The sequence below is a fragment of the Rutilus rutilus genome (genome assembly GCF_951802725.1).
Source record: "Rutilus rutilus genome assembly, chromosome: 5".
In the NCBI taxonomy this organism is placed as follows: Eukaryota; Metazoa; Chordata; class Actinopteri; order Cypriniformes; family Leuciscidae; genus Rutilus; species Rutilus rutilus.
Genome location: NC_140213.1, coordinates 46,108,494 through 46,136,109, shown reverse-complemented (window position 1 = coordinate 46,136,109; position 27,616 = coordinate 46,108,494). Strand labels below are relative to the sequence as shown.

The 27,616-nt window shown below is 41.6% G+C and overlaps 2 protein-coding genes across 2 annotated transcripts in view; both read right to left on the bottom strand.

Moving 5' to 3' along the window:
- LOC311291139 (uncharacterized protein) overlaps positions 1 to 27,616 on the bottom strand; it is a gene marked incomplete at its 3' end in the record, with an annotated part of 311,624 nt that overhangs the window by 69,569 nt on the left and 214,439 nt on the right. The gene's annotated exons all lie outside the window — the stretch shown is intronic.
- The window catches only part of LOC311290806 (uncharacterized protein), a gene marked incomplete at its 3' end in the record, with an annotated part of 85,352 nt that overhangs the window by 54,377 nt on the left and 3,359 nt on the right, over positions 1 to 27,616 (bottom strand). Inside the window, exons 4-11 of the mRNA XM_084409519.1 lie at positions 15,713 to 15,886; positions 15,393 to 15,566; positions 10,651 to 10,818; positions 7,775 to 7,948; positions 7,502 to 7,672; positions 6,851 to 7,024; positions 6,531 to 6,704; positions 1,221 to 1,391 (exon numbers count right to left, since the gene is read on the bottom strand). Of these exons, the coding sequence (XP_084265645.1) occupies positions 1,221 to 1,391; positions 6,531 to 6,704; positions 6,851 to 7,024; positions 7,502 to 7,672; positions 7,775 to 7,948; positions 10,651 to 10,818; positions 15,393 to 15,566; positions 15,713 to 15,886 (1,380 nt within the window). The remainder of the gene's footprint in view (positions 1 to 1,220; positions 1,392 to 6,530; positions 6,705 to 6,850; positions 7,025 to 7,501; positions 7,673 to 7,774; positions 7,949 to 10,650; positions 10,819 to 15,392; positions 15,567 to 15,712; positions 15,887 to 27,616) is intronic.

The following is a 27,616-nucleotide window of genomic DNA, read 5'->3' as shown; positions in this document are numbered from 1 at the left end:
TTGGAAAAGTATGGTTGCGGTGGGATTTTAAGCAAAGCGTGAGCAGCTCATGATTTGCTTCTCAGAGCGGCTCTTTTCTCAGTAAATAGCCTATCGCATGTGCTGTGAGTTTAACCTGCATTTTTGATTACTCCTGTGTATCCAGTTTGAGTTTGCATACATTTTGTTCTTGTATTGATGTTACATTTGTAAAAATGTTGCACTTTGACAGTAAAGCCCCTTTCACACAGAGATTCCGGAAAATACACGGATAAAGTGACCCGGGATTTGACCCGGGTTCATTTGATTTTGGTTCATTCACACTGCCAGTGATTTTCCGGAATCAGAGAGCGCGTTCACACACAACCCGTGTATGTCCCGGAAAGACACGTGACATCGATGTGACTTGTAATGTCTCAGCAGCGTCTTCAGTTTGCTTATGAGCTGCGAAACCACGCTTGTGCATTTATTTCTCTGATTCGATCATAAAATTGCGCATTTCGTACCGTTTCACAGCTGGCGAACGATCCCGGCTTCAGCGTCATCACTACGACACGGCATTATTACGGCTTTTGTTCACACAGCGCGCGTCCCGGACTGAACACGGCAATGTTACTAGGTCCCCAACCCGGCATCGATCCCGGCATTAAACCCGGGTCATGTTTGCGTTCACACAGAAGGCGTTCCGGCAATTTCCCGGGTTCAATGCGCTGTGTGAAAGGGGCTTAAGTTTGAGATATAGGCTATATTTTTTGTGTGTCTTGGATGTTTACAAAATCAAACAATTGGGACACTTTTGCCATTGAAATGACTGGGAAAAATTGTACCAGTCAACCTGAATTCACCCTACTCATTGAAACCATAATTGCATTACAACATGTTGTTTTTTAAACCCCCCAAATATTTTACTTATAATATTCTTCATTAACAAATATTCAGTTGTAACAATGTCATTGTAAAAAAGAAGGTTCAATGTAGCTAGCTACTTTTTTATAGAAACTTGTACAGTAGCTACAAGCTTGAATGTAACAAGCAGCTTGTAGCTTGTCAAACTACAGATTCAGAGTAGCTTCCCCCAACACTGCTGTTAAAACATAAATTGTACTATGAAAAAAATATATAAAAAAAAAAAATATATATATATATATATATATATATATATATATATATATATATATATATATATATATATATATATATTTCAAGTTAAGTGGAATCAAACAATAGTTCATTGAACTCACCTGAGTTTCTCCAGTGTGCAGTTTGTATTTTCTAATCCGTTCTGGAGTTTCTTCACTCCTGAATCCTGCAGATTATTGTTGCTGATGTCAAGCTCTTTCAGACTGGAGTTTGATCTCAGGACTGTAGCGAGAGCTGAACAGCTTTCCTCTGTTAGACCACAATTACGCAGCCTAAAATGATGAACAGAAGAGGGAGAATTTACAAACACATTTCCAGAGACGTTGGTACATTTTGTAAAATGCAATAAAAACAACAGTGTGTGATTTGTTACTTTTCTTTAATCTGTATTTAACTGACCTTTAAGTACAAAGAAAAGATTTCCAATGTTTTTACTGACCAACTTAATTGTGTTTTGAAATAAAAAAAGGGCTGCATCACACGCTAAAAGAGTTGGGACTGAGGCATGTTTACCACTGTGTAACATCATCTTTTCTTTTAAATAAACTTTTTAACTGTTTGGGAATTACAGTTTTGCAAGTGGATTTTTTGCCTAATCTCGCTTGTTACAAGACTTCAACTACTCAACAGTCCATGGTTGTTGTTCTCTGATTCTCCTTTTCATGATAGCCATACATTTTCAATAAGAGAGATCTGGGTCCGTATTCACAAAACATCTTAAAGGGCACCTATTATGCCCCTTTTCAAAAGATGTAAAATAAGTCTATGATGTCCCCAGAGTGTGTATGTGAAGTTTTAGCTCAAAATACCCAACAGATCATTTTTTACAGCATGTTTAAATTGTCACTCTATGGGGCACAGAAACACACGCCGTTTTTGTGTGTGTCCCTTTAAATGCAAATGAGCTGCTGTTGCCTGCAAAGAGGGCGGAGCTTCAAGAGCTCATGATCAGTCAAGACAATATCATGATATAATATCAAAAACAGAAACTCTCATTTCGACCCGGAGTCGGACAATAATGCCCACAGAGTCAGAGAATATATGCTGTATAGATAAAGAACAGGTATAGTTTAGTTTAATAACAGTTATAATGTATTTGTCATCTGCTTTTATCCACTATTTATACAAGCCTGTTGTAGCGAACCACAGTTTTACTCCAGAAAAGAGCTGAATGAACACAGTATAAGAAGTGCGCATTAAAGTCTTATCAATAAACTCTCTCTCTCTCCATTTCATTATCATCAAGAAACACAGCGAAGTACACAAAAACACTTGTTCCAGCTAACAGTAAACAAATATATACACCTTTTCAGTGGCTGCTTAATAAACTGGTAAACTTTATATCTGTAAAACGACTCGATGAGCTGTCATAAAGTGCACCCTCTCCCTTCCATTACTGCCGTGATCAGTACATTAGGCCTATCACTCCAGAGACTGTAAGATGGATCATGAACAGTTGGTACAGATCCATCCTCAAGTAACAACGGGAGTAAATTATGACTGTTATGTCCAAGACTGTTATGTGACTGTTATGAACAATTAAATGATAATTGTTCACGTTAAACCATATAGATTTTTGGGTGAATTTCAGGTGATCTCAGCATGAGAGAGATAAGAAAGGGGGGAATGGGGGGTCAAGGGAAAGAGATGTAGATTAGGATGATGCGTCTCGAAGGGTGCTGCTAATTTCACAAGAGAGAGTTTAAATGTTTATTTCCAGAAAGGTCCTTTGTCTTCCCTTAGAGATGGGGTGAGAAGCTAGGTCACTCGGGAGGAGCTCAGAGTAGAGCCGCTGCTCCTCCACATTGAGAGGGGCCAGCTGAGGTGGCTCGGGCATCTTTTCCGGGTGCCTCCTGGACGCCTTCCCGGGAAGGTGTTCCGGGCATGTCCCACCGGGAGGAGACCCCGGGGAAGACCTAGGACATGCTGGAGGGACTATGTCTCCCGGCTGGCCTGGGAACGCCTCGGTGTCCCCCCGGAAGAGCTGGAGGAAGTGTCTAGGGAGAGGGAAGTCTGGGCATCCCTGCTTAGACTGCTGCCCCCGCGACCCCGCCCCGGATAAGCGGAAGAAGATGGATGGATGGATGGTCCTTTGTCTTCTCAGGGAGTGGTTGTTCCTAAAAACAAGCTGCTCAGCATTTTCTAATTTCATTTTCCCATTCTATGAGTGGCCATCTGTTTTTCAATGAAGCTAACTTCGGCAGCTTGTTATCATTTACACACATTAAACTTAGACGGGTGAGGTGCTGACAAAGAGGGTCATTGCGACACTGTAAAATAATGGCGCCATGCAGCCATGTGCTTTTTTTTAAACAAATTTAATAGGGTTTAATGTTACATTATCAGCATGGAGAATTAGCTAATTTGACTAGAATTTTTTTTTAAGAAAGTTACTATTGAGGGAAAAGGTGGATTGGCAGTACTTGCTTTTTGGTGTGTTTGCACTGCAGGAACTAGGAATGATTTTACTTATAGGAACTCCTTTTAAGGGAAACTAAATGAGCTCCTACTTCAGAGTAGGGTCTAAACCAGCACTTTAGGTACTATTGTGACTGGCTGAATACATGATAAACACAGACAGTGAATATTTTTAAAGATGTGTTAACACAGTTTACATATACTTACGGCAAGCTTACATCACTGAGTTCCAACTGGTGGTGTGCATGCAAACAGGAAAATTACCCCAGGGGAAGATTTATTCTCAGGGGACCGCCCTGGTGACTAGTTCCTATAACTGAGTTCCTATAACTACCCGGGTGCAAAAGCCCTTAAAGAAAGGTTACAAACAAATTTTAAGTTACGGGCCAGATGGGCAGAATTACTTTTTTTTAAACCTTAGTGTGCTGACAATTATGTAGCGTATGGACAGGACTCATGATTACTTGTCATTATAAATTTTGGGAAAGCTTTTAACTTTTAACCTGTTAAATATAATTCACTAAATGGAGCCGCCTGGTCTGTGAGAGACCATCCTCCTGTGGTGTTTACGACCCCCAGAAAGCAAAGAATAACACCAAATGGACCCCAAAGAGCTCCGAAAGCCTTGGTCAAATTGCCCTCTGACACTTTCATGCCAGCATGAAATTTAACAGAACCATCGCTAGGATCCTCACTGGCAGATCACAAAGATTGCTATCAATCTTCCTCCTTTCCCTGCATACGAAGGCCCAGGTGGTCTGTCCACACACACACACACACAACACACACTCACCCACAAACGCTTTCTTTTCATGTAACTTAGAATAGAAATATTCTTTTAATGTATGTACCTTCCTATATTCATGTGTGTGATTAGTTTTGCTTTATAATAGAGGTGTGGCTTTCTAATGCGTAGCCTTGAATTATAAATGTTCTAGTTTAAGAATGTCACCGGCATCCGCGGGTAATCAGACCCCCCCCCACTTTCGTTAGGTTGATAAAGATTTTATGGCCCTAAACGTAATGTCAGCAAGCTGGAAATTCCACTGAGATGCTAGCAGAATAGAAAGAAACTGGTAATCCTATAGATTATATATGTATAACCACTTAAGAAATATGTAAACCTGAATGTAATTTCTCTTTTCCACGATTGTTCTTCTCTGTGATGTGTTTTTGTATTCTTGTAAACCTTAAAGGAATAATGTTTCAGAGGTGCACACTGTTGCGAAATCATAGGTATGTCATGTGGTCTTTTTAAAAGTCCAATCTCCATTCCCATTTGTTAAAGCACATCACATGTTAGGTTAGTCTTATTCCTAGTTTGTTAGTCGAACTTTTAATACTTATCTTACAGAGTAAGAAGGTACCTCTAGGCCGTAGCTTTTAAACATACTAAACTTGGTCTTGAATTGAACCTTTATATACCCGTAGGAAAGATATGGGTATCAAATTATGATAAAATGCATTTTACTGCAGTTATGATTGTTTAAAGTAGAAATGGCATGATCCTAAGACTGCCATAAAACATGCAAATCAAACTCCTAAGTGAGACAAAGAAAATTTATCCCGCCTGGAATTTCGCATTCCAATTGGCCCAAGCGCCAGGGAGGAGTGAAATTTCTGTACCCTAGAAAAGCGGTTACACCCCGCATTCCGGTCAGTTCTGTTCTGTATTTCTTTCGTCTCATTTTGTTCCTGCTTTTTGTTATTTTCCTTTCTTGTACGAGTTTCTTTATTTTATTTTACTGTTTTTGTTTTAGTTGTAACTCCGACTTCTTGTTTTAATATAGTGTTCATTCACTTACACCTCAAAGTTAAACAAACTTAAATCAAGTCTTAGCAGCTCACACGCGAACCGTTTGGAACTCCCGCAACGACGCGCGCTCAGGAAGAATCCAATAAGAACGTTTCAGCTCGACGGACGCGCACCTTGAAGGGACAAGCCTACTCGCTGTCCCATTTCAACCACAAGGTTTTCAATGCAAGTATTTCTGATCTCTTACCAAGATTTAAATGTGTATTACACTTCCCTGCTTAAGGTGATTTTGATACTTTGCTGGTTCTCAAAGGCACATTGTGATTTGTTTACTATTCTGTAATCTGCTGTTTTTCCTTTCTGTTTATTTTACTTTCATTTTACTGTCCCGTATATACAGTATATCCTTTGTTAGATGTAGTTGTAACGTTACCTTCATAATCGCATTTTATTAAAACTGATTATACTCTTGATTGCCTCTGTTTTGCTGCTCACGGAACAAAGCCTCTTAAATGTGTTCGATCTTATAGCTACAAGCTATGAGTTATAATTTGTGAATGACTACTAGTTAATAATCTGGTAAACCAGGAGTTATTCTTAGTGGCCACGAGAATAATATCCCTTGAGAGTTGATAAGAAAATCGCATGATTCGTTTGGCGGACAAACAAATTATTTGATGTTATATACTTTTAGTAGGCATTCACAAATTCAAATTATAGCCCTTCTGTATATTCATAATCAATTTCAATTCGTTGGGATTGATTGTCTATATACAGAGATATAAACAAACGAGCTAGGTATCCCCTTCTTGGGCGATTTGAAGAGTGTAAGTGATAACCAGTATGAAAAATTATAATTATTAATAAATCATAATTTATAGTTATAATTTTTAATTGTACATTCCCCTCATTTGAACTGGTGTCCTTACAATTACATTAATATTAACCACACAAACTAAAATTTCTATCCGTCTGTATTCAGCGTCTGCCTGTGTTAACGAATACAAATTGTGTGTGTTTTACACAAGCTGTTTTTTGCAGGTCCGCAATAGGGACTGGAGCAGTGCATCTCTATTTTTATCATTGTTCAAATTATCCCGCTGGCCGGATTAGACAAACCTGTAGGCCGTATTCAGCCGACGGCCGTATGTTTGACACCCCTGCATTACAGTGTTTTGGTCACCTGATTTCTTTGAGACACTTTAAATGTACTATAACAAGTGAACACAATACTCACATCAGTGTGTTGATTTCACAGAGTTTATCCTGCAGTAGAGCAGCGATCTGATTCACTCGTTTGTCTTCTAGTTTACGTCCACTCAGATTCAGCTCACTCTGGAATAAAGGATTTTTACCCAAAATGTCTCTCACATACTGACAGGCTTCATCTGCAGCAGGACTTTGTAATATCCTAGAAACAAAGACAGTGCATTGATATTTCACAAGTGTGCACGGCACAGATGTGGTAAAAGAATATTGATGCAAGTAAGTGCAGAAATATAGTTTGATGGTTTAATTCACTTTCAGATAAAATCTTAATTTGTAGAAAACACTCACCTCAGTGTTTTCAGCGAACGGCAAAAATTATTTTGTACATTAATGAGGTGTTCCACTCCCAATTTTCCAGGATCATTTCCTGTGAGATCCAGCTCTATCAGGTGTGAAAGGTTTGATCTCAGAGCTGAAGCCAGAGCTTTATAACCTTCTTCTGTGATACTGCAGTCTGAAAGTCTAGAAAACATGAAAACTTAGAATGAACACTAGAACTAAAATGAACACTGCTGTAAATACAGTCAGTTTTGACTGTAAATAGTTGAGATAAGAAGGCATGTTGTGTAACAGTATATTGGATTAGTATTCAGTCTTAAGTGACAGCAGCCTAATAAACCTGCTGCTATCATTTTAATCAAAGAACAAAAGACAAAGAGAAAACCCCCTCACTGCTCTTGACTCAATAACTTTTGTAACTTTAGTTGTAATCATTAGCACCTGAAAAACATAAAGCTGTGTTTGTTTAATTTGTCTTTTCATTCTATTGTATTGTGCCACCGTTTGCTAATTATTTGTTCCCATTTTATAATTACAAAACAAAATTAAAAAACTATTCTTAGATTTTTCCTCACTTCTGAAAGCGAGTGGACTCAAATATATATAACTGATAAGCAAGTGTTGTGGTGTTGAGTGTAGCTGATGGTGAAATGTACTCACTTGAGTATCTTCAGCTCACACACAGGCTTCTTCAGTCCCTCACAGATCTCTTTGACTCCAGAGTCCAGCAGACGGCTGTTGTTCAGGTTCAGCTCTTTCAGGATGGTTTTAGAGGAGAGAACAGTAGCTAGAACTGAACAGCTTTTCTCTGTCAGCTCACAATTATTCAGCCTGAACACAGAAACACCATCATTTATTATTCAGTACATATTTAACACACATCAGATCAACAGATCTCAGAGAAATTATAATATATAAATCATGTTGACTCACTTGATTTTCTCCACTTTGCTATGAGAGTCCATCAAAAGAGCAGAGAGCTTCTCTCCATCCAGATCTCCTAATTTATCTTCACTCAGATCCAGTTCTGTCCGTAATAATGGACTTTCACCCAGAACTTTAGTGAGATAGTCACACGCTTCCTGTGCAGCAGCACTTTTCAAAAACCTACAGGAAGTAGAATTACAAATCAGATAATTTCCAATTTTATGCCTTTTGCAGCTTCATCCTGAATGAGTCACTAAACAGAGTAGAATGATTTACTTCATGCATTTGTATCAATGAATTAAACCAAAATGAAATTGTGTGAAAAAAACAGCCCTGTGTGACGTCACACCCTATGAGGGCGCTTCGCGCCCTACACACCCTTCTAACCGTCAAGATGGGTGTGGGCAGTGTGTATATAAGGAGGGCTCACAGGCTGAGAATCTGGTTTTCATAGTCTGAAGCGCAAAAGCTCGTGGCGCGTCACGGCAGGTTACGCAATACTCGTTCCCTCTTCTAGAGAGAACCGAGGTTACATTAGGTAACCGAGTACGTTCTCTTATGAGAGGTTCTCTCGTATTGCGTAAGTTAGCTTACACTACGGGAACCCCTTGTCAACGCCGTGCGCGCCGAGCATCCAGCGCATGAGTCCCAGGGAGACCGGGGAAAACAACATGCTGAAACAGGTGGCCGGTCGGAGAAACGGGCCAGCACATGTACAAAGCATTTCACTTCATATATAAAATAGAGCGGCACAGCCGGTCTATATATCAACGTAAGCACTGCGGCCAGCAGCGCGGGCCCGCACAGTACATAAGCACATATTAGGGAAAAAATAGAGCGGTCTCAACGGTCTATGTGTGGAGAGAATAATCCCCAGCGCGACCGAGTGTAGGACAGGCGGCCAGCGGCCAGCGGCCAGCACCGGTACACAAGCACGTAACGGGGAACAAAGGAACAGAGCGGCACAGCCAGTCTGTGTACAAAAATACTCTTCCCTTGGTGCCATACCAGAAAAATTACCAGTACGTGAACGTAGTCTGCACATGAGCGACTGGGCAGAACATACATGTCACTTATACTGACAACAGTTTAGTCTGTAAGGCGGGAACTTCCAGGTTATAAAACCTCACGAATGTCGATGGGGAGGCCAAACCCGCAGCCATACAAATATCGTGAATAGAAATTCCGCTGGACCAGGCCCACGACGAGGCCATGCCTCTAGTTAAGTGGGCTCTGATAACCAAAAGGGCACTGCAGGTGTTTGGAGGCGTAAGCTGCTGCAATCGCGTCCACTATCCACCTGGACAGGCTCTGTTTCGAGGCGGCGAGACCCTTGGTGCGCCCGCCGAAAGAAACAAAGAGCTGCTCAGAACGCCTAAAGGCGGCGGAACGCGTAATGTAAACTCTCAGTGCCCTGACGGGGCATAGGAGGTTATCACTGTCCCCGCTATCGGATGCTGGCGAGCGGGTAGATATACCGGCTCGTTGGCTGTGAGGTAAACATCTGCAGTAGCCGTGGCAACGGGGACTGACAGAGCGTGAAGCTTTGATGGTGGTCCGGCCGCAGTGGGACTTAACCGTCTTTTCCTCCCTCGTGTTTAGACGCTCATAAATACTCGAGCACCATGAGAAGGTGTGGTGCGAGAGGCGGGTTCGCTTTCTGTATGTAAGAAAAGCTGGCCGCGAGCTCGGAGAAGCGAACAGCATAAATTTTTATCTGCCGCAAGAGCCGGGATCGAACACAGGTCTCTGGCGCAAAAGCCTAAGATTCTGCCACTGAGCCACAGGGGAGTACACATTAGCTTTCGGTTAGCGCGAGTATATAATAGAGCGTCATCATGTCTTGTGACGGCGTTTGCTTGCATGCGTGCGTGTATTATAACAGGCTCGTATACTCCGATATTAAGAATTCCAGTCGCCTGAACTTAAGAGGGGACTGAGAAATGTGTGAGAAACGGAGGTTGGTCCGTCCACGGTGGGACGAAAACACTCTGTTCTCCTTTCGCCGGTGAGTGACGCGCGAGGCCGGAGTAGCTTTCTTGTAACGTAAAGAGAGCTCCAAGACCGTCCACTTCTGCCATCCCTTGTGAGCGGCACAGTTTGCGCGGCTCGAACAGAGGGAGAGAGAGCGAGGAAGCTCACTCCGAGACCGTCCGCTTCTGGCATCCCTTGTGAGCGGCGCAGTTGCGCGGCTCGAACAGAGGGAGGGTGTCTATCTCATTCGCCTCATCCCCTGACGCGGCGGCGGCGCGGGCGAGAGCCGGCGGTCGATCGGCCGGGAGGTCGGCCACGAGCTCCTCAGTGTCACATCAGTCTCCGGTGGTCTCTGCGAGCGGCGCTTCTTCCTGCGCGGCCCGGCAGAGACAGGCGGAGCGACAGCCCTCATAGGGTGTGACGTCACACAGGGCTCACTGGTAGGCTGCAGCAGTTGCCGCCAGGCAGCCAATGAGCGCGCTTATGTAGCCTGCCATGGTCTGCCGGCTGCCGCACTGCGTTGACAATGAATACAAAATTAAGGATAATTTTTTGGCTTCAGATCTCGAAGAAAGAGAACTTTCCCGTAGCGTAAGCTAACTTACGCAATACGAGAGAACCTCTCGTAAGAGAACTAATACTAACAGAAAATGATAATGTGATATGATAATTTGTCCAAACACACACAGACAAACACACTGAATCATTATCAGAAATGATATGCTGAACACAAATATAACAAAACTTATTAATGGAAATAATAGTGGAAATTCTATTGTCCCAGTGATCAGCCAATAATATCTCGGGCACTGATATATTTTGCACCTCTAGTCCAGTGTAGTATTAATGTATAGTGTTGTGTAATATCTGGTTAAAATCATAGTTATGATAATTGTCTCGTTTATCACCTGATGGTCTTTAATGTACAGTGTTCATCCTGTAGTAAATCACTGAGCTCCTTCACTCCTGATTGTCCAGGATCATTTCCTCTGAGATCCAGCTCTATCAGGTGTGAAGATCTCAGAGCTGAAGCCAGAGCTTTATAACCTTCTTCTGTGATACTGCAGTCTGAGAGTCTGTGTATGAAAGAAGCTGTTAATGATCTACACTACATAAGCAAAACACATTTATAAATAGAGATGACTATTTAATAAATATCATAAAATTATTTTTTTAATCATTAAAAAAACTAATAATTTTAATAATTATTACAAAAAGCATTGCCAAATGCTTGGCAATTAGAAATTTTGGTGTGAAAATTTAGCAATATTTTTATTTTAACATTAGCAAAAATCTGACCCCACAGATAAGCAACTGATGTCTTAATATAACATCTGCCTAATTTGAATATTTCAATTTCATCAAAACATAGCAATGTACAAAAATGATAATTTCAATTAAATGGACGTACACAGAAAAGTACATTATCATGCAGAAATGGAGATAAAAGGAAATACACACTTAATTTTCTCCAATATGCATTCAGGATTTTCCAACAGAACACACAGATGTTCTTTATTCCAGAGTTTCCGAGTTTATTCTCACTCAGATCCAGCTCTATCAGGTTTGAAGGGTTTAAATTAAACGCTGAAGTCAGAGCAGCACAACCTTTTGCTGTAATACTATTATTATTCAGTAGACTTGTAGTCAAGACCGCCTAAACCGAGACACTACCAAGACCAGAGGGTATCAAGACCAAGACCAGACGGTATCGAGTCCAAGACTGAGACCAATTCGAGACCGGAGGGAAAAAAAACAAACTAGTGTTGAAGCTAAGCAATACCTTGTATGAATTCAAGAACAGTAGTAGGCTATACTAGGGTTCAGTCGCAGTTTACATACCCGTCAACCCTCCCGTTTTTCCCGGGATTCTCCCGTATTTTACCTTGCTATCCCGCTATCATCCCATTTAAATATTTTCCCGTATTTCTCCCGTATTTTTAATCTTTCTATAAAAATATTAAAAAAATCCCACTGGGCGCAAACCAGTTCAGCAGAAATCCCGCCCTGCAGCTTATTTCATTGGTTAAGGTTACTATGACGGGTAGGTTTAGGGATCAGTGTTTGGTGTAGGCTCCGCAGAAGTAGTTTGGGGGATAAAAAATAAATAAAAAATTTGCACGAAGAAGAACAGCAGCATCCCGAGGATGGACGAACATGAGAGAGATGGCATTGGAGACTACAGGTATGTATGTAATGTACATGTATGTAATACAGAGATTATGTATTTATTTATGTCAATATCTGTGCAATTAACGTGTAGTGCGCAGAGACGATTTGAGACACTGTACACTTAGAATAATGTGTTGGAATTTTAAAGACGTGGTGCTGCGCTTCTCGTCTGGTGTGCAACCCCCTTTAGACATACAGAAATATAGTAGACTAATTCTTACATTAACTTATCTACTGAGGCATAATGTTATATGGATGGATGAGCGCCAACGGCTGTGTCACAAAAAAAAAAAAAAACACATGCAATGTGATTGGTTGCATTTGAAGGGTGCAAAATAATAATAATAATGTTGCATTATCGAATGTTGTGTCGTGGTGGATATTGTAGCATTGTGTTGCTAAATCCCCCGACCACTATGTCGGTCTGAGACAGCGAGACCAAGACAAGACCGAGAGGTCCGAGACCAAGACAAGACCGAGAGGTCCGAGACCAAGACATTGAAGACAAGACCAAGACCGGTCTCGAGACATACATAATATTCAGCCTGAAGAGAAAGAAAACAAAGACAGGAACCATTCTTCAGTTTATTTCCAATTCCAAACCTTTTTTAACGAACAGCAATGACACTCTTAGAGTACACGTACACCAATATGCTTAAAACGATATGCTTAAAAGTTTTTCCTTTCAGTTTTCCGCGTACAGACGACACCATTATCGAAACGATCCCCTTTCACACAGATCGAGAAGCACCTGGCTGCAGCCTGCAGATTTGGACGTGCAGCCCCGCCCACAATGCTTCTCATTGGTTAGTGGCAAGTGATGACGTCGATCGAGGCGGGGCCGCACCTGGGGCGGGGCTGCACGTCTCTTCCCGCCAACATCTCTTCTCATTGGTTAGTGGCGTAAAGTCATGACGTGATTCTAACATGTTTTCATTTCCGATGTTCATCGCTGCATGGTGAGTACATTACAGGCAAGCTACTATTTTATTTTACAATTTTTAATTCTGAAGTGGCGTTTAGTGTGATGTTAATTGGTGTAAAAATGAGATCATGTAGTGCTAACTTTACTCATCATATCACACAAATAACTAGGACAGCGTAGGTCTGTGTGTGTGTGTGTATGTGTGCGTAATGTGTGTGTGTGTGTGTGTGGTGTGTGTGCGCGCGCTCGTTTGCGTGGTGTCTGTGGTTTTGGTGGGATTAGGATATAGTGTTAAAACCATAGGTTAATACAGTGGCAAAACTAAACCAGGAGAAGAAATATAGGATTTAAGAGTTAATAGTAATATACAAAGATATATTGTAGGATATTTTTTTTCTATGAATACATTGATTAAATCACTTAAATGTATTTTGATATTATTGTTATTAATATATATAAATATATATATAAATATAAGGCTATGAAAACCTTCAAGCTTTAAAACTATTTCAAACTTTATGATAGGCTTTCTCAAGCCAAATTAAAGTTTGTGTTGACAAACTTTTTTAACTAGTTTGTTGTTCATAAACCAAGTAAGTCTCTTAGGTATTTTACAGACAAAGCCAATAACACTCAAGCATATCTTGTCTAACATTTTCCTATAATATGTTTAAAATATATAACAAATACATTTCTTGTATGACTCTGTACTATGTTAATGCCTCTCTTTAAAATGATTCCATATTGTTTGTTCTGTATTTCATCTAAATTAGGTGTTGTGAAGTGGAGTGCATTTTCCAGAAAATATAGGCAAGAGTTCCGGTTGCCCTACTCGCTGACCCTGTGCTTGCACTGCACTGAAGTACACAAGCACTGCCCACCTGGGTCTGTGGGTGATGGCCGAACGGGATTCCTGCGGGGACTTTATTCTGAGAAGGAGGCTGAGGGCTATTGCTCGGTTGACTGTTTTTTTTTTTCAGGCTGAGTAGATTGTGTGTGAGTGTGTGTGAGTGTACGTACGTGTGTGAGTGTGTGTGAGTGTACGTACGTGTGTGAGTGTGCGTACGTGTGTGAGTGTGCGTACGTGTGTGAGTGTACGTACGTGTGTGAGTGTACGTACGTGCATAGGTTAAATTGGGCCGGAGCGCACCGGAGCGCAGCTCCGCCACAACACAACACACCATGCCGGAGCTCAGCTCCGTCTCCTTCAGCACCAAATATTGTTATTCCACTTGAATTATTAATGCATTAATCCCTGCGTTCTCTGGTTCAGCACCCCACCCACCAGCGACGTTACCATGGAAACCCGCGAACGGCTAGCAAAATCAGTCTTTTAAATTCAACCGCCCAATGCGATGGGCTCATTGTGCTGTCTAATTCTTTATCGAGCATACGTGAGTATTTGGTTTAATTTACCTCAGATAAATAAGATACGTAATTATTCAAACACAACCTACAACTTCATTTTCTAATGTGACTAATGTAGCCTCGCTCGCACTGTTTAGTTTTTCATTTGATTTGTCTGCTAAGGCCATACCGATCATCTCAACTTAATAGTAAATAAACACGAATGAACACTGTTAAAAGATACAGTAGCCTACAACTTACCGAAATGTATTCATCATACATAATATCGATCAATCAGTGTTTATTTAACCGCGGAAAGGGTCAATAAAACAGCTGGAGAACAATTGACCCTTCGCTTAACCCCGCCCTCCTTAGTTACTGTTGCTACGCCTGTCAAGCTTTTGCGCCTGGCACGTCTATTACAGTATACATGCACTGGTTTCAGACATTCCTAAGGAGATAATTAGTCATTTTTGGCGAACAGGTGAAAATATGAGAGAGCAAGACTGCAGTATGCATTCGAGGGCTATATCCACGACATAATATGTAAACGATTAGAGAATAATTTCATCAAAATTGAAAGTCTATAACGTTAGGTCCCAGCGAAAGCAGCCGCCTCATACGCTGACCATTCAAATGGGAAACACACAAATTGAGGAACAGCTATGTGCATGCACAGCAGGGTAACTGAAATTTGAAAATATTCTAATATTATAAATCAAACAGCTTATCCATTTGTATTGTGGAATAACCACAAGACATGACCACTTTGCAATGATAACATTCTCCCGCTTATATTTGTAGTGCGCCAGGCTAACGTTACTGCTCACACGTCGTGGGTCATATAAGTGACTACTGTTATGAACTGATTAAGTTTGCATACCAACCTTTTCCTTGGAGATCTCCGGCAAGCCCCCTGAGCTTGACAATAACTTTATTCTAGAGCTGCTATAAAGCCAATACACTTTACTTTTAATTTCCTATTATCAATGTAAAGCTGCTTTGGAACAATCTGCATTGTTAAAAGCGCTATATAAATGAAGATGACGCCCGGCATTTCCCCCCTTTAATTTTAGGATTAGACAAATCTGTAGGCTGTATTCAGCACACGGCCGTATGTTTGACACCCCTGCCTTATAGTGTTTTGGTCACCTGATTTCTTTGAGACACTTTAAATGTACTATAACAAGTGAACACAATACTCACATCAGTGTGTTGATTTCACAGTGTTTGTCCTGCAGTAGAGCAGCGATCTGATTCACTCGTGTGTCTCCTAGTTTACGTTCACTCAGATTCAGTTCACTCTGGAGTAATGGATTTTTACCCAAAATGTCTCTCACATACTGACAGGCTTCATCTGCAGCAGGACTTTGTAATATCCTAGAAACAAAGACAGTACATTGATATTTCACAAGTGTACACGGCACAGATATGGTAAAAGAATATTGATGCAAGTAAGTGCAGAAATATAGTTTGATGGTTTAATTCACTTTCAGATAAAATCTTAATTTGTAGAAAACACTCACCTCAGTGTCTTCAGTGAACGGCAAAACATCTTTTGTACATTAATGAGGTGTTTCACTCCCAATTGTCCAGGATCATTTCCTGTGAGATCCAGCTCTATCAGGTGTGAAGGGTTTGATCTCAGAGCTGAAGCCAGAGCTTTATAACCTTCTTCTGTGATACTGCAGTCTGAAAGTCTAGAAAACATGAAAACTTAGAATGAACACTAGAACTAAAATGAACACTGCTGTAAATACAGTCAGTTTTGACTGTAAATAGTTGAGATAAGAAGGCATGTTGTGTAACAGTATATTGGATTAGTATTCAGTCTTAAGTGACAGCAGCCTAATAAACCTGCTGCTATCATTTTAATCAAACAAAAGACAAAGAGAAAACCCCCTCACTGCTCTTGACTCAATAACTTTTGTAACTTTAGTTGTAAGCATTAACACCTGAAAAACATAAAGCCGTGTTTGTTTAATTTGTCTTTTCATTCTATTGTATTGTGCCACCGTTTGCTATTTAGCCTATTTGTTCCTATTTTATAATTACAAAACAAAATTAAAAAACTATTCTTAGATTTTTCCTCACTTCTGAAGGTGAGTGGACTCAAATATATGTAGCCCAGTGGTAAATTTGGGGTATTACAGAGTAGTGGAAACAGGGTAGGTTATGATTAATCTCTTACTCAAAAATGAGTCCCATGACTATTAATAATAATAATAATAATAATTCGTTACATTTATATAGCGCTTTTTCTGAGACCTCAAAGTGCTTTACATAGATGGGGGAATCTCCTCAACCACCACCAATGTGCAGCATCCACTTGGATGATGCGACGGCAGCCATATTGCGCCAGAACGCCCACCACACACCAGCTTACTGGTGGAGAGGAGACAGTGATAAAGCCAATCAGTATATGGGGATGATTAGGACGCCATGATGGACAGGGGCCAAGGGGCAAATTTGGCCAGGATGCCGGGGTTACACCCCTACTCTTTCGAAAGACATCCTGGGATTTTTAATGACCACAGAGAGTCAGGACCTCGGTTTAACGTCTCATCCGAAGGATGAGACGTTTTATTAAAAAAAAAAAAGTAAACGTTTATTTACTTTAAATAAATAATAGGAAGCACATAAAGATCAATATTTGTGATTTTTATTTCATGACAGTGATTAAAATCAAAGTTTAAAGTTTATATTATTTAGCTAAATAATATTATCAGAGGTTTTATGCAGTAAGCGTTTTATTACTCTATTTTTATTGTTTTCATGTTATTATTTTTTATTGGTCATTTGGGTATTAACGCTGTATAGTCAGTGTTTGAGAAGGGATACACGTGACCGGAGGAGGAACCATGAGAGAGGGTGCGGGAAGTTTTTCTCTCTCTTCTCGTCGGACTGGGGATGAGCACAGGTCGCTGGCGCGTTTGAGAAAAAATTAGCCTAACGCTAGCAAGAGTGAGTAAAGCTGTTGAAACTGAACTGGGTGTTCAGATACGAGGATCGCAGACTCTGGGTGTTTTTTTTTTGCGAGAAACGAAGCTGGAGACCCGTCGGACGGAGCGGGAGAGAAGCAGCGGAAGCGTGATCGAGGGTAGCCGAGATAGCTATAGTTAGCCATGGTGTGCGCTCATGTTGGCGGACATGTTGGTGAATCGCGCTGCACGTGAGCATCCAGACCGAATTTCCACGCTCTCAATGTGTTGCAAGTGTTTGTTCAGCGCACTCAATGTTTTGCACGACCAACACAGGCCTGCAGCGTGTTTTTCCTTCGTTCAAAGCAGTACTGTGAGTAAACTGAAACGTGTGTGTATGTGTGAGTGGGCCCACCACTGCATTTGCTAAGACTTGTTTCAGGACACGTGGCAACGTTTTTTTTGTTTATTGTAAAGATTTCTGTGTAATTTCAATTGTTAGGAAAGAGATAATAACTTTTAGATCAGTTATTCTGGTGTAACAAGTGTGATTGAAACTATTGAGGTTTCTAGCTAAATTTAACGAGGCTATCAGTTGAGTGTTTGGGGAATTTTTTGTTTATTCATTTTGTATATTTGTTGATATTTTGTTTTGGGGAAAACTTTTATATTCTAGTTGCCAAATTCGTTTATGTAAATAAACCAGGGCATTAACCCTTTGTTTGCTAAACTAAAAACTATCTCTGGGTCTCATTATTTTAAATATTTTATTGTCAAAAGGTTTTACAACTTATTAGAAACTTATTAGGTGCACCTTCGTGGTATCCACCTGAACTACACCGAACCCAAGCACCCCCCATTCTCATGTAAGTAACGCTCAGAGTGGCTGTACGGGTGCTACATAAATAAAATGGAGGCACCGCTGGGATCAATTTAGTTCCAAAGTAGTTTTAAATCAGATTTAACTTTAGTTTGACCCAGAGATTTAAATAGTTTGTTTAAAAAATTGTTTCGAACCAAAAGCTGGCTAGCCGTTAACATACATGTAAAACCATATTAACCCTCTGGGGTCTACGGTGTTTTTGGGGTCCTTGAGATGTTCTGACATGCCCTGACATTTGTGCTTTTTTCAGTTGCTTATAAACATAGTAATGGCAAAAAAAAATTACACACTATTTAGCACAAACAGGGCTACCATAATATGTGAGCAACAAGAATGTACATGTCTGCATTTTTGAGAGAATAATGTTTATGCGTGGTTATTGAAAAAACTAAAAACTAAAGTTTCTGAAATAAGACCACAAAACACACACTAAATATGTGCCAATAAGACTTTTGTCTAATGGATGTCATCGCCTAGTGTTTTTTCTTCAAAATTATGTGAAAATCACCCTGCCTAATCATTCACATAACACAATACATTGATTTGAATTTTGCAAAGCACTTTCTGTTTGGAAAGGCAATATTCGAGTGGACGTCGACGATCATGCATATTTAGTGGTTCACACCTGAGGACCGCATACTTAATGAGCCATTCATTCAGGTGAGTCACTGAGCCACAAGAATGCAAGAGCAACAGTTGGAAGCATCTCAATTCTTTTTTATTTTTCCACATATTGTGCTTGCAATTTGGCCTATAATAGCCAAGGAAAACATGTCTAGTAATTGTGCAGTTAATTCTCATACTGTATTTTCAGTTTTGGAATATTTATCCTCTCCCCAAATTTGTCACTAATAAAACACAATAAAAATTATTTAAAGAAAAGGCTTATTTACCTTTTAATAGTTTGTTTACATCTACCTTGTAAATATTTCAATAAACAACAATTCAAGTGTAATCTTTCTTTGTACAAACTAAAGTATACATTTTATCATACATATTTCAAAGTTAAGGATTGATTGCTTATTTGATTATTTTTGACAAAAAAATTGGCAAATAAAAGCTTATTTGAGGTGGCAGATATTTTACAGTAAAAATGTATAATCTATCCAAAACTAATCAACGAAATGTTATCTTTCATATGTCTGTAACATAGGTCTTTCATTTTTATTATAAGGAATATAAATGCTAATTTGCAGTTTAATACGTTGCTTATACAAATATATATATGTGCATACACACACACATATATATGTGTATATATTTATACACAAAAATAAATTTTATTTATATTTTTTATATACATTTTTTTTTCCACAAATTGTGCTTGCAAATTGTATAATATCCAAGGTAAACATGTCTAGTAATTGTGCAGTAAATTCTCATACTGTATTTTCAGTTTTGGAATATTTATCCTCTCCCCAAATTTGTTACTAATAAAACACAATAAAAATTATTTAAAGAAAAAAAAATTATATTTACCTTTTAATAGTTTGTTTACATCTACCTTTTGAGGGACATTTTCCCTTATTATTATTCCTCACAGCGCTGCGAGACGGTGTAAACAAGTAATGATCTGAATAAACTTGTGTTTTCTCGAGCTGATATGGGGCTCGAGAAAACACAGCCCCTCACAGGTTTGCGCCGTGGATTCCCGCGAGTCAGACGCGGATACTGTGTTTGTTTTAGGCTCGCGCAGTCTTCACTCGGACGCGCGCTTCAATCCGTTGTGGAGACTCTCTTTTCGTTCCAGTGAAATTACAAAACAAAATACACACAAACAATGTCTCTGCCTGATATACAACCACTGATAAACATAATCTGATTTGACAAAAAAAAAACAAAAAAAAACTATATGTGACCTGATCCAGCAAAATGAGTCACAGTGACCCAAATTTCAAAACTGATATTTTGGTATTACTGGAAAGAGGAGACCATAAGCTTTCAAATGATATCCTAGTCAAAGTCATACCTTGAATGGTTGTAAATATATACACATTTGAATTATGGTCGTCTGCCCTCTTTTTCCAATTGAAAACCTGAGAAAATCGCTTTTAAAGTTTTTTGCCCGTTTTTTGTTGATATCTTTCAAAATCCATTGCATTTAAAGGGATGAACTATTTATTGTACAGCTTAATTTGACCAAAGACATTAATATATGCTATTATGCCAGGCTGAAGCTCAAATTATTTTAAAGTTTTTATTTGAATAAATAATTTAAAAGACACTTTTACAAACATTTACTAAAATCAGAAAGATTGAACAGAGGTGCTACAGTTTTGCTTGAGAGAGAGTGTGTGTCTGTGTGTGTGTGTGTGTGTGTGTGTGTGTGTGTGTGTGTGTGTGTGTGTGTGTGTGTGTGTGTGTGTGTGTGTGTGTGTGTGTCTGTGTGTGTGTGTGTCTCTCTCTCTCTCTCTCTCTCTCTCTCTCTCTCTGTGTGTGTGTGTGTGTGTGTGTGTGTGTGTGTGTGTGTGTGTGTGTGTGTGTGTGTGTGTGTGTGTGTGAGAGAGAGAGAAAGTGAGAGAGGCAGAGAGACAAGGAAACCGAGAACAAATAATGATAGCCTATGCAATCATATATTTGTGTAGGCTAGTTGACAATAACAGTGTAACATATTCATAACGGATATACCAACAGTTAAATATTGGGTTAAACACATTGTAATATATTCTCCTTGCAGATAAATACACTCACAGAATAATTGCACTCACTCACATCCATACACGATAAATCATCAGAGGATGACAAGTCTCCAGATCCAAAACAATCACTGACTAGCCTTAGCCACTCTTGATGACCAGCAGCAGAGCTTAGGTTAGAAGCCTCAAGTGAGTTCAACGCTTTTGGCGACTTTGCTCTCTTTTGACAGCGACATTTCTCAAATTAATAATATTTAATCTTTCTGAGGAGATCTGCTAGCTTGTTTACACAGAGCGCCGCGAGTCTGACAGGAGGATGGCTGGACCAATCGCGTGCCGGTCAGTCGAAATGGGGCTTCCCATTGACAAATGATCAGCGTTTGTGTACATTTCTAAGCTTTTTGATTGGTTCTATACAACGTGTAACACCATATTTGGAGAGCAGAGACGTTTCAGGGGATACCCGGGAAATGCTCAGAGGTGACGAGAGGAGTTGAGAAAAGCAATATTCATTTCCAGCGAATTTAGTAAAACTTTGTAAACTTTAATAGTCATTTAAATACCTTTACTCAATTATCTGGACTACGAAACTTTAGGAGATTATTTTTGAATGTCTGTTCTTTGAAATTTAGCACAAAAAAATAAATAAAATAAAAAATATTATTTCATTGTTTTTCCACATAAACGGCCCGTATCTTAAATGGAACGTTGCGACTTCCGACTCATTTCGCCAGATCGGGTCACATATGAGTGCGGATTCGAACTCAGAACCTCTGACACGCTAGGCAAATGTTCTACCACTAGACCACTTGAGTTCACGTATTTACTCACGTGAAAACTCGGTGTTTACTCGGCGTGAACAATTCGCTCTTGAACATGCTGCCGTTCGTCTGAGTTACAATCTTCCTCTGAGGAAAAGCCAAGGTGAGTTATTCCTCGCTGTCCAGGATCATCTGAAGGGCGTCTTTACCGGAGAAACGCGCCATCCTCTCTAAACGCGATGAACTATCAGTGAATCTGATCTGATGAAACTTCGTGTTTTCAAGGCATTGATCGGGGGGCGGGTGCGAAGCATAGATTACCTAAACTATTTACCATGTCAATAGCGCCGGGGGCGGGGCGGCCTCAGTTCATTATAGAGATAATTAGGCAGAAGGAAAAAAACGGTACCTCTCCTTGCTTTCAAACGGATTACATGAGTTGAAAACATTTGTTTTTTTTATTAATTACTTCATTTAAAAGAAGAGATTTCAAGCTTCATAAAGACATATATCACGTGCCTGTGTGAGAAGTATTCGCTGAGTTATGATTCATTTTCGGACGCGTTTCAGAATGGACTACACGGACAGAGAGAAGGCAGAACTCGCTCCGTGATTATTTTTCTTAATTTGGCGAAAAGCACAACACTTTGTTTTTATTGTGAGTATACAGAAAAATAATACACATTTAACAGAATCGATTGATGTATGAAACTCCTATGGAAAATCAAAGACAACAGAGTATTTATGAGTTTCTTTTACACTGATAAAAAAAAAGCGAGCTGGTATCGCCGGCGATACCGCCGACCTCAGGGGGTTAAAGAGAATCTATGGTGAAGATTTTAACACTACAAAAGTAGAGTTCTACTAAGCATTGTAAGTCAAGAAAACGCAAATTAAGCTTTATTTGTGTTAAAATACAACTAAAACCTACCAAATTTAGTGCTGACAAGTGATCACTGTAAGCGCACAACCCGTGGGGATGGCTCAGTTGAAGAACTGGTGTTTTGGAGAAGGCATAGACCCGGTGAAAGCCTTGCTAGTTAAAGATGTACCTCCGGAAACTGAAGTTGGTTTCATTGAAGAAACAATGCAGACTATAAAAGCACTTGGGAGAGTCAAGGTGAGAGGAAGAATGTATGATCCACAGTCTCAAAGTTTGACCGTGCTATGTGAGTGCAGGGAGAAGGTGAATACAGACGCCATTCCTCTTGATGTTGTTCCGGAGGGGTTTGCTATGACCTGGAGAATCTTTGGACCTTCTAGACAGGATGAGGAACCCCAAGCTCAGGCCGCCTGTGATGGTCAAAATGTGCCGCTGCCAGATTCCAGTCTTCTCTCCCCACTTCAAGCATCCACTCCTGAAGCTATCATTCGAGCAGTTGGTGAGGTCCTGCAAATGACAAGCAAGCCCACACACGGTGACAACAATCTTTACAGAAGACTGCGCACTTTCTCAGGGGTCATGCCCACACCCCTGGGAGAAGAACAGTTGGAAAACTGGGTTGAACAAGCCAGACTTATGATTGAAGAATATGATCGCCCTGAAAGAGAAAAGAAAATGAGAATAATGGAAAGTGTAAATGGTCCTGCACTCGAAATCCTCCAAGCTGTCCGTTTCAACAACCCATCTGCAACTTCTATGGACTACATTGACATTCTCGAGACCACCTTTGGCAACCCCGAGAGCGGTGAAGAACTTTACTTTGCCTTCAGAATGTTGTGTCAACACCCCAACGAGAAACTCTCTGAGTTCCTGAGACGCCTTGAGAGAGTCCTAAATAAAGTTGTCCAAAAGGGTGGACTCCAGTCATCGGCGGCAGACAAAGCACGTCTTGACCAACTCATTAAAGGGGCCATCAGGTCTGACATGATGATACTAAATCTCGGATTGAGAGACCGCCGAGACAGTCCTCCTACTTTTCTGGAGCTGATGAATGAGATACGCCTGGAGGAAGAGCATGAAGCTTCACGTCGCAGACTCCATCCACCCAAAGCCGTCTACGCCAAAAGTGCTACTGTTACCTCTGACACAGAGTTAAATGAGTTGAAAACCGAAATACACCAACTCCGAGCACAAGTAAGTGAACTCTCTACTCCCGCCGCCATGTCAAGTCACCTTTCGACGAGCACACTGCTTTCCGTCACTCCGGCGGCAGAGAACGCAGAAGACAAGAACGTGCAGGCTTTAAAGAAAGAGGTTGTCAAGCTCTGAAAGCAAGTCTCTGTCATGTCAGTCAAGCCAAAGTACAGTCTTGCTACTGAGCCCTGCCCACAAGAGACCCAGTCAAGACCCTGGCAGCCAAGACCTTCTACAGCTAGAGACCCAAGTGATTTCTTCTGCTATCGCTGCGGTGAAGACGGCCATTTTGCCAACAAGTGCACTTCTCCCGAGAACTATCCCAAAGTTATTCAGAAACTGCTGCAAGCTCAAAGAAAGTCCAAGCAGAACCGCCATTCTGATAATGAAACCAGAACCAAGACCACAAATACAAGTGTCAAGAGAAGTGCGGTAAACGTACAGAGCAACAGTTTGCCCGAGGGACTCGTGGGACCGCCCTCCACTGCTCAGGTCAGGATCAATGGCAATCCCTGTACAGCGCTGATGGACAGTGGATCTCAAGTTACCATCATTTTTGACAGCTGGTATGCAAAACACCTGTCACACATCCAGTTAAACTCTGTGACCGGTCTAGCCATCTGGGGCCTAAGTGAGTCAGAGAGCAGTTACCCGTACAAAGGTTACATCCAGGTTGAGTTGGAGCTGCCACAAAAGTCTAAGTCCTACAAAGTCAAGTCTGTCCCTGTCCTGGCACTGGTGTGCCCCGATCCACGTTGCTCCGAGACTATACCTGTCCTGATCGGCACAAACGTCAGGGGGGTTCAGCCTTTCAAGTCCAGAGGAAAGAAAGAAGACCTGGAGAACATCAACTCAGTCAAAATCCAAGTTCAAGAGAAAAGACACTTACCCGTTCATGCAGGGATGACCACAAAAGGCAACAAAGACTCACCTGTGGCTGAAGTTAAGTGGTCTGGGCCTGGTCCTCTCAGCATTCCTCCTGGCAGGGAATACGTTGCTATCTGCAAAGTTAAAGGAAAACAAGAGGAGACAGTATACTCATCATTGAACGAGCCCGCTCACCTGCTCTTCCTCCAAGTGTACTTGTCCAGCCAACTGTGTTGTTCTCCAAGATGCTAGATCCAAACAACTTCCTGGTGCTCCTGCGTAATGAGTCTCTAAAGCAAACTGCCATTCCAATGGGCACCGTGATCGCTCACCTTCACGTCGTGGACATGGTGACAGATGCACCAAACCTTAAAGTCGACTCAGTTCCAGCTATGGATCCTTCTTTGTTTGATTTCAGTGAGTCACCCATCAGCAAAGAGTGGAAAGAGAGGTTGAGTCAAAAGCTGGCCAAACACCCTCAGGTGTTCTCTATTGAAGAATGGGATGTCGGTTTGGCTAAAGGGGTAGAACATCACATCCGTCTGAATGACAACACTCCCTTCAGAGAGAGATCTCGACGGATTGCCCCTGCTGATTTGGATGACCTTCGGCGTCACTTGCAAGGTTTGTTGGCGGCTGGGATTATACAAGAATCAAGAAGTCCATATGCTTCACCGATTGTCCTTGCACGTAAAAAGAATGGTCAACTTCGTATGTGCGTTGACTACCGCACCCTGAACCGGAGAACTACCCCACATCAGTACACTGTACCACGTATCGACGACGCTCTCGATTGCTTGTCCGGCAGTAAGTGGTTTTCAGTGTTGGATTTGCGCAGTGGCTATTATCAAATCCCAATGGCAGAGGAGGACAAAGAAAAAACGGCTTTCATCTGTCCTTTGGGGTTCTTCCAATTTGAGCGGATGCCGCAGGGGATCACCGGGGCCCCTGCGACCTTCCAACGGCTCATGGAGAAGGCAGTCGGCGACATGCACATGCTTGAAGTCATAGTCTATCTAGATGACCTCATTGTTTTCGGTAAGACTCTGGGAGAGCATGAGCAAAGACTCCTTAAAGTCATCGCTCGTCTTGAAGAAGCTGGACTCAAGTTGTCCCTCGACAAGTGCCAGTTCTGTCGCTCGCAAGTCACCTATGTCGGGCACATCGTCTCTGAGAACGGCATCGCCACAGACCCAGACAAAGTTGAAGCAGTGACGCGGTGGAAGCAGCCAACCGACCTTCCTTCTCTGCAGTCATTCCTGGGGTTCTGCGGCTACTACCGCAGGTTTATAAAAAACTACTCCATCATCGTCCGACCCCTTACAGAGCTGTGCAAAGGGTATCCTCCCACCCAAAAGAATCGAAAGTCTCCCTTTTCATCAGACAAGACCTACTATAAAGTCAATGAGCCTTTTGATGACCGGTGGGACCAGTCATGTTCAGAGGCATTCCAAAAGATCATCCACTGCCTCACAAACGCTCCAGTGCTGGCATTTTCCGACCCCACCAAGCCTTACATACTTCACATTGATGCCAGTTATCATGGGCTTGGCGCTGTACTCAACCAAGAGTACCCCGAGGGTTTGAGACCTGTGGCTTTCGCCAGTCGCAAGCTGAGTGCATCGGAAAAGAACTATCCAGTGCACCAGCTCGAATTTTTGGCACTTAAGTGGGCAGTGGTAGACAAGTTCCACGACTACTTATATGGAGCACAGTTTACCGTGAGAACTGATAACAACCCCCTAACTTATATTCTCACGACTGCCAAACTCAATGCGACAGGTCACCGCTGGCTCTCAGCACTCGCCACGTACCAATTTACACTGCAGTACAGGCCTGGCAGCAGCAACATCGACGCCGATGCCCTGTCACGCAACCCTCTTCCAACCACAGAAGAAGGCTGGCAAAACGTACCGACTGAAAGTGTTCAAGCTCTGTGTAAGCAGATCAAGTGCTGTGAAACTCTGACAGAGTCCACAACTATTGCTGAGTCACTCGGAGTGTCACCTGATGGTATACCAGAGTGTTTCGTCTCCCCAGTTCGGCTGGATCTGGGATCTTTGAGTCAGCTCAGTCACAAAGACCTGGTCACCGCTCAAGATGTTGATTCCACTATCGCTCCAGTCAAACAGTCACTTCATGGTGGTCCATCATTCACCAGCCCCGACAATCCAACTTCTGTCCTGTTGAACAAAGAAGCAAGCAAGCTGTTCATTCAAAACAATCTGCTCTACAGAAAGGTTGAGAAACATGGAACTGAGGTAAAGCAGCTGGTACTGCCCAGAGAGTATGTCCCGATGGTCCTGAGATCTCTGCATGATGAGTCTGGTCACTTGGGCATGGACAAGACCATCGAACTTATCAGAAATCGGTTCTATTGGCCGAAGATGGGAGTTGAGGTTGAGCAGTACATCAAAAACTGCGGCAGATGCATCACTCGCAAAGCCCTTCCTCAGAGAGCTGCTCCCTTAAAACAGATCACCAGCCAAGGCCCTCTAGACCTCGTCTGTATCGATTTTCTGTCACTTGAGCCAGACTCCCAAGGTTTCGCCACCATCCTGGTAGTGACAGACCATTTTACTCGATACGCCCAAGCTTTTCCAGCCAAAGATCAGAAGGCGGTCACTGTTGCCAAGATACTGTGTGAGCGCTACTTTGTACACTACGGACTCCCTGCCCGCATACATTCGGATAAAGGCCGCGATTTTGAAAGCAAACTGATCCAAGACCTTCTGATGATGTTGGGTATACGTAAGTCAAGAACATTGCCTTACCACCCTCAGGGAGATCCGCAACCAGAAAGATTTAACCGTACACTATTGTCAATGCTTGGCACCCTTGATCCAAAGCAAAAACAAAAATGGAGTCAAAAGATCAGTCAGTTGGTCCACGCCTATAACTGTTCTCAAAACGATGCAACTGGTTATTCGCCCTACCTGCTAATGTTCGGCAGGGAAGCTCGCTTACCGGTAGACATCTGTTTTGGCGTGACTGAGGACAACCAAAAGACAAAGTCATACCTTCAGTATGTTGCTAAGCTCAAGCAAGATCTCCAAAGAGCCTACAGTCTTGCAACAGAATCGTCAGACAAGAACCACCAAAGAAACAAAAAAGCACACGACAAGCACGTCAAAGAACAAGTCCTTGACAAAGGCGACAGGGTGCTACTGAGAAACTTTGGGGTCACAGGCAAGCACAAATTGAAATGCAAGTGGCGATCCTCACCATATATTGTTATGGAGAAGCTACCCAACTTACCTGTCTACAAGATCAAGCCAGAGAGAG